Source organism: Eurypyga helias, unplaced genomic scaffold (assembly GCF_000690775.1).
Source record: "Eurypyga helias isolate BGI_N326 unplaced genomic scaffold, ASM69077v1 scaffold30746, whole genome shotgun sequence".
Lineage (NCBI taxonomy): Eukaryota > Metazoa > Chordata > Aves > Eurypygiformes > Eurypygidae > Eurypyga > Eurypyga helias.
The window spans coordinates 1-11030 of record NW_010257724.1 but is presented as its reverse complement, the minus strand read 5'-3'; the positions used below and the strand labels follow the sequence as shown (position 1 = coordinate 11030).

The 11030-nt window shown below is 40.2% G+C and overlaps 1 protein-coding gene across 1 annotated transcript; it reads right to left on the bottom strand.

Moving 5' to 3' along the window:
• Nucleotides 1-2127: 2127 nt before the first annotated feature.
• KCNK10 (potassium channel, subfamily K, member 10) lies at nucleotides 2128-8559 on the bottom strand (the record flags this gene model as incomplete). Its single annotated transcript, XM_010154133.1, has 3 exons — nucleotides 2128-3201; nucleotides 5032-5174; nucleotides 8373-8559. Coding segments are annotated over 3 exons (954 nt in total), but the record flags the coding sequence as incomplete, so codon positions are not given.
• Nucleotides 8560-11030: the final 2471 nt, after the last annotated feature.

The window sequence follows — 11030 nt, the reverse complement described above, 5'->3', positions numbered from 1 at the left end:
CCTCCAGTCATGCTTCATCCATCCTGACACTACAGAATTATCACAATGCAATTCGCTGTATTTCCGAGTGAGACGTCAGCACATCTGCTCACATGTGGCACTTGAGGCTGAACCTCACACCCAACACCAGGAGCAACGGGAAGGTTAAAGAACTCCGATGCTTGCACAGACCAGCATCTTGCTGGTGTCTGCTTGTGGCTTGAGGAGGACGGGATCTGAGGATGGCCACATGCTGCCATCCGCACCATTGTGAAGCCGAGCACAGGGCCGCATGGCACAAAGGGCTCCAGGAGCCACAGCAGCTCTGGAGTCAGACGAACCCTTCCCTGGGGACTGGGCTGGCTGCCCTGCTCCAGTCATGAAAGCCGCAGTGTTGTCCTGCACATTAAGAGATTCATTGGTGAACTAAGCAGAATTCAATTTCTGTTGGATCTTATTGACTTAAAGCAAACCCAAATGACCTGAATTTTTTCAAACATTTTTTCGTCTTTAATTTTCAGACAGACAACAAACTTAGAAAGATGACATAATACTTCAAGTGAAGTGAACCAGCAGACAGAACATACTAGGAACTTCTTTCATCCTCTGCACTGGTGGAATTTGTCTCACTCCTGCAAATGTGCAGAGTCAATTAGATATACAAATATGCACACTCAACATTTGCATTTGCCTTGCCGTGCTTCTATTCACAGCCATGGCAATCATGTATTCTGGTGACCGGTTAGATTTTGAGTCGGCTCATTGTGCATAAAATCTCAGAAACTGTCTCAGAAAATGAAGTGAGCATTTTTGTGTATGTATTTTGTGTATGTGGGCATGCAATTCCAAAAGTCTGTGTCTGCATGACCAGCGTCTGAATGTTTGCCTAGCTTGTAAGACTCGGTATGTCTCTGCCACCTACATCCATGCTTACTTTACCTATAAGCCTACAGTTTGAATTGCAGGCATATTTAGGATTTTGTGAAGGCGCAGGGAAAGCATCGCTGGTGCAATCATGTGTATCTCATTTCCAGCATGCAAAATCTTCCATCTGCAATGGCAGTAGCCCACAGGCTGAGGCTACCAAAATTGAGTGTGTTTTGCAATTCCCATTAATTATTTTGCAGCCTTTTCTTCAAATATTTACTGTGAAGTCTAGGGACATTTGTCTTTTATATCCGTATGTCCAGACAGCATAAAAGATTTCAAAAAATGCCCACAGTTCAGTTACATTTCGCGTTAGTCTAGAAATGCAGAGAGCTCATGTTTAGATTTTATCAAGAAAAGAGATAGCAAATGTCAAAGATAGTACTGAAAGGAAATGAAACAAATAATTCCAAATACTTGTTTAAAAACTTACAAAATATGACAGCATTAATGGCACTTAAAGCTATAAGCACTTAAAAGATTACCACCATATTTTTCTCAACTTCTTTTCCTAAATTACTTTTCACTTTTTTTTTTTTTTTTCTGAGATTATGACTGTAGTTTACATCTAAACCCAAACCCAGCAAAAGGGACAGAGAGCCCTGAGATTCTATGGTAGCTCTGGCCCACATCTGAATAGTGTATATGCTCTTATATCTATTTTTAAAAATTCAGATTCAGCTACAGAGAACAGAAGTTGGCTGACATGCAAAAGCTATAGCTTTCCTTCTGTCTTCATAGTCTTACAGCATTAAAATTGAAGGTTTTTTTGTCAGTGGTAGAAAGTGTGAATGAGAAATTCTTTAAAAAAACTGAGTTGGCCTACTATTTTATACACCTAGCCAAATATCATTAAGTTAATGTTTCTCTTCTTTTAAATAACATAGCACGAGATGTTGCATTTTCTTCATATGCACTTTCTTGCTGTGACTTTACACTGAATATTTCCTACACAAGAAAAAAATCCATTTGCTTCTTTTCTTTTTTTTTTTTTTCTGTCACTGGTTAAGGTAAGTACCCATGGAGGTTTTTTTCTTTTTTTTTTTTTATGAAAAGAGCAATCCAACCCTTAAATATGTCTGTGTTGATTTTCCAAACCAGCACCCAGCTGGTGGCTGTGTCCATGGACATTCTTTTGGAGTTTAGAAAGATAATGCATCTGATTCAAAAATGAAAAAACAAAACAAAACAAAACCCTAGCTTGGATCACGTGCCAAAATGTAAACTAAGCCTTACTGAAAGTTTCTGGTTCATTCCAATAATTTCTCCTCTTTTTAATCACCAGGGGAAGGCTTTATGGAGGCATACTCCATTACAAAGGTACACTCTTCTTCATCCCTTTCAAAGGCTCTTCTTACATCGCTGCCCTTTGTCTAATATTATACCATGCACTGGTGATACAGCCATGGTTCAAGCTCTTCCTTTGTGTCTCGCCCTGGGAATCTTATACAGGCTGAAATTTCCATGTGCGTAGCTTTCTGTTGCCATTCTGCAGTGCTGTGTTCCTGATTTGTTTTGGCAGAGCAAGCTTGAGTCTTCATGGCACAGTGAAATATTCTTCAATGCTATATAATTCAGACTGAATAAGGAGTCTGTTTAAGGCACGTGTCTCAATATATATATGTATATAAAACACTAACATTGTTAATTCAAGTCAAGCATCTTTTACATTTAATTTCTGTCTTCAAGTAACGCTTTGTTTCCATGTTCCCTTTCTTTGGTTTCACTGGGGATCACTCCGTTCTCCAGGTCTGAGTGCTGCTGGATGCAGTTGGTCAAGACTGCAGTGCTAGAAGTGTTCTCAGAATTACACATCTTCTCTGTCTCCTCTTCCTTTTTTTCTTCATCCAAGGAGTAGTTTCGGAAGGTCTCGTAAATTTTACGCACATCCTCAGGGATGGTCTTTTTGAGGTCTTTGTTTTTCCTTTTGGTCATCTTAGCAGATGATCCAAATTTGTTAATGATGTTGTCCTCGGATGCTCCCTGCCCGTGCTTGTTGAGCTGATCTGACCCTTTAAGGCGCAGGTTATTAGGCCTGTTGTTGATGCTTTCCTGAGATGAGGCCTTGAAGCGTCCCGTTTCCAAGGCAGTAAAGACAGAGCGCTTCTCTGGAGAGAGCATGTCTAAGGAGTGGGCTCGCTGGTCCAGGCCCAGACGCCTGCGCTCCATGCTCCGGATGGTGGCTGCCCGCTGAAGTTTGTCGTGGATCTCCACGCTGAGCCGCCTCCGTGTCTCTCTGAACTCAGCCGTCACATTTGCTTTCCACTCTGCTGCATGGGCTTTTATTTCTCCAACCTTTACAACATCAGGAAAGAGAAATTAATTTTTTTAAAAAAGGCAAAATAAAGCGACAGTCTTTTCTACAGAACAGCAGCGCAAGCATTTTATTTTTAGTCCCAGCTCCCGTGCATCCATCTGGACCCAAACTTCAGCAGCAACATGGTTATACTGGGCAAGCTCTAAGCACACCAGCTGGTGACTAGCTAATGGCTTACGTGACATTTTGCCACTCCACACATTGTATAGCTGTTACATGATAAGAGGTGTTCATGCTAATCCCTCCTTGGTTAAGAACAAATTTCCTGACCTACAATGTCAGAAGTATATGGTCAGGAGTGGGCAAAATTAATCACATATAGTTATACCAATAAGCTTCAGAACAGCACCACAACCAATGTAGCAATACACTAAAGTATTTTCCCATATTGCTCATGGATGGAACTGTTCACACCCACTGAAGGTTCTGTTCAGTGCCACAGAGCCACCGAGCAGTTAACGTTGGAAATACCTACTAGAAAATTTGAAGTGGGCCTCTGACTGATCCAGTCTAGGGTTCATTCTCAGAGGCAAATGTAACTGAGAATGAATGGAGGTTTCCATTGCATAACTGTCCAAATACCACCCTCTCAAGCCAGCTGCTGTATTGAAGAAATATTTCTTTCGAAATCAGAAAAAAGAAGATAAATGACCAAGCATTGTTTCAGTCAACACAGGCCTTTTCCAAAGTTCAGCTAAAGGAGAATGGATTCAGGAGTACGATGTCTGCAGGAGGTCACCAAGGCCAATGGTTTGCTTGGGCTGCTGTAGCCAGAACTCAGTTCTGCGTTCAGTGATACACAAGGAAGTCATCTTTGGTTCCTCAGGCCAGATGAGAAGGTGTCCATTTAAAACTGCATGACTTGTGGCAGCAGCCATCTCACACCCACCATGAGAGATCAGATTCCTACCTATAGGTGCCGGATGTTGATCAACCTGACAGCCAAACTCTCTGTGAAGGTGACTTTATTAATGGAGATGCACAGGGGTTGCACCAGGACTCAGGTAGCACACATGCCTTCATACATGATAAACAGCACTACCCTTCTGCCAAACGTGGTCTATGGCTGCTCTTTGGCTAACCCTGCCAGGTTAGATTTGCTAGAAATACAGGAGGACATAGCCTTAAAAACTGAAATTATATTATTAACATCTTCCACAATAGGCTTCAGTTCTGGAGTCATGGCAATTGCCTTCTGTTTTCCACCCTTATTTGAGTGATGTATTAGCAATACTATCTTTGAATCATGGAGGCCGTGATCTGAGTGAATTTAATCATGTTCTCCTTGATGCTGAGTACTCAGTTTCTTCAATTTTTAATAATATGGTACTTAGTAAGGGGTCTGAATTGAAACCTTTATGCAGAACCATACTCCCTGGCACAGGGAAAGGTGGGAAAATCTTTAACTCCTGGCTTAAAGGCAGATTCTTGTTTCATAATGAAAATACCCAACTAATGTCTTTAAAACTCATACATCTCCAATTTTTAAAGAGAGAACACTGAAATTCTTATCACAATTCTGTAGCTAATTTCAGAGTGAAGGCTGACCTGCTGCAATACTACTGATGTGCTCTGTGTATTCGGTAGTACTGCTAGAGATTAACAACCTAGGTTGCTTCAGGGCACTATTCCTCCCTTTGTGAAGTAGCTAAAGATTGGAGGTAACTGGATACCAACGGCAGCCAGTGGAGTAAACCACGGAGAATATTGAGCAATGGTCATGTAGAGGTGCATCCTTCTTTAGACAAGCAGGAATCAGGCACTTAGAGCTCTCTTATGACAAACCACTGAGAAATTACTAATCATACCTCTTCTTTTGTCTTCTCGGACAGGACTCTTAACCAGTCTCCAATCATACTCAGGACAGCAGCAAAATAGGCGAGGCCAACAAGGATCCAGAACCACACTAAGGGCTTATACCACTCCCGGTAATGGATGTCAGCATTTCCTCCTGAAATGAGCATATACTTATGCTTAGGAATCATGAGATACAAATTTGTGACAGAATATCTGCAATTCTGAGACATTTTTGAAAGCATTTCTTGACTCCTGCCAACACCACTGTAGTTCTAATAACAGACAAGAGGCTTGTCAGATGGGAGGGACACAGTCTGTTCTTAAGATTCTTCAAAACTGCCTATTGTTCTGCTGCTTTGTGACCTGCCAAAGCACCGAGTAAACACTTTTCTTTATGTTGCTCATACTTTGAAGCTAGTCTAAAATTCCTGCTTTGATAGTACTTGCAACAGCATGAACACATTTCCAAGAAAAAAGTTTAATACAGCTAGTCTTCCTTAGTCTTCCTTATTCTGATCTGCCTGAAACCTGGTAGTTGAGAAACTTTACAGTTGCAACCCCCTCAGCTTATAGAGTTTCCAGATTTTTTGGGTTTAGCTACATCATTGAGAGACCTATGTGAAGGAGAAAGAAAAGTAGCTTTTCTGCCCCTCCAAATCAGGATATCTAACAGGAAGCCAACCGTGCTTCAGCCCTGATAATATGGATATATTGTCTGCTCAGATATCAGTTATAGGGGTGCATTCTCTGGTCAGTCCCTTAAGAGGAGATAAGGATCAAATGAACCAACAAATGTCCTATATGGTCTTCATGCAAGTCTCAGGATGAGTGGGTAAAGCAAGTATGTGAGATATTTGACAGATCTAATGGACTACAAAGAGCCTAAAATAAATGCAATAGCAGCCAGGCTGCTGCCTACCACAGAATAGAATAAACTTTTCCAAAAGAAAGCAACTACAAATTCACTTTTGAGAGTCTCAGTCTTATCACAGTGGTATGTGCACTGCATGAATGAGAGCCAGTGAGAGGTGGGCACAGACCTGAGCTGAACAGAGCAAGCAGCAGAGTCTGCCCAGTCCTGTGGGCACAGCCATACCCCTCAATGCAGGTGAACAAACAGCACCTTGGTGGTACCTGTGTAAGTCTCTGCCTGAAAAGCAAGCCCACCAGGGGACGCAGGCAGACGACTGCATATTCCCTGGACTCCAGCTTTGGTTAGACAAGAGCTAGACACCAACCTGTATCTCTGTAGGACTAGAGAGATATTTTAGGATTTTGCCCCATTAAAATCACCAGACAACACAGCTCAGTATTTCCCCTTCAGCCTTTTGCAATCTGAGACATTTCTCTGACTGTTTCATTTTATTCAGACTGAGAATGAGTATATGTACGGTGTTCAAACATCCCCATGGAAGGTCAGACATTTGAGAATTGGCAGGGACCCAAATACTGGGTTTGATGTTAATCTCTTCCCATAGACTGCGTGACTCACTCCCTTTTTTCCAGTCTTTAAGAGTGTGAAACAATGGGAGGTGGGGGCTGCTGTTGCTATGGTACAACGAGGCTCTGATGATACGTGTCCCTGAGGAAGCTTGCTGTGAAACAGATTGTCTAGGTCTATCTTACAGAGTAATCAGGCGACTGAGAAAGTATGAGACCACTTTTTTCAGCCTATCAGATAATCCTTTTTTTCAGGCTCCATCTACAATTGTATCTCCAACAGCAGTACAAAAAACCTGTCCAGTTTGCCAAGAGCTAGGACATGTTCTAGGTGGAATAAATCAGCATAGCTCCATTGATGCTGTTTTACCCAATACAATGTAGTAGTTTTGATGTGATGTTGAAGGGACAGAGAAATGAGAGATTAAAGTGACAGAAAATATAAGTGACAGAAAATCTGTCTCAAAACCAGCAATAAAACCCAAATCTCCTGGTGATCACCTGCCTTAAACTCTTATCATGAGACTGTCTCTGAAGTTTTCTCATTCAGGGTCCTCCATTTGATTTTTGAAAAATCCTGAGGTTTAAAAGTCACCCAGCTGTGGATTATATTCTCCTAATCATGTTGGATATAAAATAATCTAATATTCAGAGCTTTTTTACTAATGTATTATTAAAGAAAACAATACTGAAGTGTGATACACTTAATAAAATTTTAGTGAATTATTTTTATTTCACACTGTGATACCACAAAGACAGAACACCAGTCAGCTGCTTTTCACATTTAAGTGGTTAAAATGGACCAAGCTCATACAATCACTTCTGTATCTGAATGCTTGTAAAACACTTCTTTTTCATATCTGGGGCTCTCTTTGTTCAGTGCCTTTTTTTCCTCATTAATTCATGTCTTCTATACCACAATGTCATAAAAAAGGAGGATTAGGGTATTCTTTACAAAAAGACTTGTCTCCAGCTCTTCAGCAAAGAAAACTTTATATATCCCTGTAGTTTCATTTGATGTTTTTAACTCATTCATATTTCACTGATGTATAGGAAGTAATACAACAGTAGCATAATACGGCTGTTTGTAACACAGGCATCTTAATGCCTTTAATCAGACCACTAACACGAATGAGGAGTAGAGGTCATGCACTAATGGGGAAAGAAACCCACTTTATTTTAACCACCTTGTCGTTAGCAAAGCAGTTGTGTGAAAAAAAATCTCCCATCTCTCCAGCCAACAATCTTGATTCCCTCTTTGGAAATTGATATGGATGGATATGTATAGTTTCTGCTAGTACTGTATTAATCTTGGAGAATATACTCCTAGCACTGAGATGCATAGCCCACTAGTCCTTCTCTTCCTACATGAGTTTTCCTTAACACGGAAATTGCAATGTCAAAATTTCTGCCAAGGTTAGAGAACAACCTGAAGTTTCTGAAATGCTGCGGCTCCTGTAGTAGCAGCCCACTACTGCATCCAACCAGAGATTTCTCCAGCCCTGTGGCTCAGACCTACTTGGTATATGCTTCATCCATTCATCATTTTGGCAACTTGCTTCTGCAGTCAGCCTCAGATTGAGCCCTAATGGACTAATACAAATGTTAAATTCAATGGGAAAGTCATTTGACTTGTGCATAATTAATTGCACGATAAAGGATAATCAGGACTTTAGAGGTTCCCATTATCTAGATACACTGCTGAAAGCTTGCGATCTGCAGACAGCAAGGCACCTGGACTTTAAATCAACCTGCTATCCTACCGCACAGTAACTCCAACAGAAACACCTGGCATCATTTCACTGGAATATAATGCATTGTGAAAAGCCTCCCCTCTACACCAGAAAACAAATTCTAAGAGCCAAGGCCCTGGTGCACAGCACCCAGGGGTGCTGTGCTTGAAGCTGCTCACCTGCTACAAAGTCACCAAAGCCAACAGTAGTCAGAGTGACAACCACAAAGTAGATGGACTCCAAGGCTGTCCATCCCTCGATGTGTTTGAAGATAACCGCAGGAATGGTCACAAAGACAATGCAGCCTGCCAGGATGAAGAGGATGGTAGAGATCACCCGGATCTTTGTCTGACTCACTTGCTTTTTCTAGAAAAAGGAAATAGCAAAAGAAGAATAAAATTTTTGAGTGGATTTCTGTTACCTTGTGAATGGTAGACTGATGATGCTGGTGCCACCTGTTATGTCTCTTTCTGCCTTTTGTGAGCTTATTAGGTGGAATACAACCCTCCCTTCCTGTTAGTAAAAGTCTTGCCTTGGTAATAGTGAACCTCTATGAAAATTGTGATTTCCAGAAAATTGTGATTCCCATTTTCCATGCACTAGCAGTTACTAATTTAGCAGAAAAACAGCCTGGAAGAACTGTCCTGAGCTTCAAAAAGGCTCCATTACACTCCAGTTCAGGTTCAATGTGTAAGAAAAAGTGCACATTCACACCTCCATACATGTGCATGTACACCCACAATGCCTCACCAGCATCACGCATTCAACAAGCAAGACCAAGACTAAAATGAAAACAAACCTTTTTTTTCCTCTAAACCCCTGAGATTTTATATAGAAATAATTCACTCAGGATTTCCAGCTTTCATTCACAAATACAAAGGTTAAGCCTCCTTTTCAAAAATAGATAGCTGTATTATTGGTTTACTCCAGAAATAAAGGATTTATGTCAAATACCAAGCAACCTGAGATAAAATTACCTATGTAAATCCACACTGGAAAGCTCTTGAAGAAGGACTATGTGTGTTACTGGCTTCTATAAGCTAAATAAAAATATGAACAGTGTAATTGCAACATTTTACATTCCTAGATCATAAAAACACTCAATTTATTTAATATAAACTTAGGTTTTGCTTGGAGTAATACTGATGCAAACTGCGATTAACACGACTGACTACAGCAGATTTATTTCAGATTTTCTCTGCTGTAAATAAACTCAAAATTTAATAGAGTTTCAAGAGAAACCTGGAAATCACTAAAAATCTGACCGTGGATTAATTACAGTGGCAGTGTAAATTCTGTATTTATCCTGGAAAAGGAATGTGGAGTTCACTGTAAGTCACATATTTCCAAATTAGTTTTCCAAATCAAGCATCTCCTTTAACCCAGAAATGAGATCTCATTTCAGATTAGGGCATTGCCTAGACAGGAAATAAGGTCTCCGAAGTTATCTTTATAATATACAGAAGGGATATTGCCTGAACTGGTTAATATCTTACAAGCTTGTGAGCAGTACTACCGGGAATCCTTGGACAAAAAGTACTTTGGAGATGCCAAGCACTACTAGTAAAGGAAAGTTATGCATGGTAATCCTTCCTCTAGTCCCCATATAGTAACATTAAAATGCATTTCAATATGTATCAGGATTGCCTTGTCTCATGGTAGAAACAGGAGTGGAAAAAATGGCCTATAAATCAGTACCAAATGTTCAGGACATCCACTTGTTCATGAGTTAAATTTAGCCGAAGGTGGTTGGTTTTTTTTGAGTAAAAATGGTAACGACGTTAATGAGAGGATCTGCAGAAAGGCCTGACTCATGGTTATTGTGCACCTCAGTCACTCACACAAAAGTGGAGCAGCTGAAGGTCTATTTTTTTCTTACTCTTCCCCTCGTACAAATGAAGTCAGAAAGCAATGGTGAATCAGGCACAGCATTTTTAGACCTACTGAAAAGAGCACAAAATCAAGAGTCAGAAGAATTACTTAATGGACAATAACACATGAAATTCAGGATACCATTGAAAAGGGGGTGTGTTTGTGTGTGTGTGTGTGCAGGTCTTTTCACATTCAGATGACATTCACAGTAGACTATAAATACTATGGATCAAAAAATGCTAACACATAAATGTCATTATTCATGGAATATGTACGGTGTAGTAATCATACATTACAAAAAGGTTGGCTTGCATGGGGTTTTTTTTGCACATGGGAGTTGGCCTTGCTGTTTTACTACAAAGAACATCATTTTGTGCCACCCAGGTTCTTAGGAATAAGGAAAAGCAGCCTTTACATTCCAGTTTTGGCACAGCTGTATGCAGATGAGACTAGATTAGCCTAAACCACTGCAGCATTACACTGTACCAAGTCATTATTAAAGGAAATAAATATATATGTAACACTATATATATCTCAACTAAAGGCTGAGAAATCTGAAAAGGTTCATACAAACTTCTCTTTTAAATAGTATATGCAATCTGCAGCCAAGCACTGGCAAATAGCTGCACAACTCCAGCCAGGCTAACACACCCTTTGAGCTCGTTTTCTGGCATAAATACAGAATTTTCTGTAGGTATCAAAATGAAAGAGTAAGAGAGGCCTTTCCTCAGCAAAATTAATTCATCTCATAGCTGCTTAAGTAAAATGAAAATGCTTTTAAAGGAGATGTTTGCTACTCCTTTTTTGTTGTTGTTTTGTTTTACCAACAAGTTCTCTCTGCATTGATGAAGCAGATAATTTGTAAAATGTTCATCAAATATAAATAAATTACTGCCTGCTAATGAGAGAGACTTCAATTTAAATCCACCTAGAGCTAATCTGGAAGAATCATAGAATCATAGAAT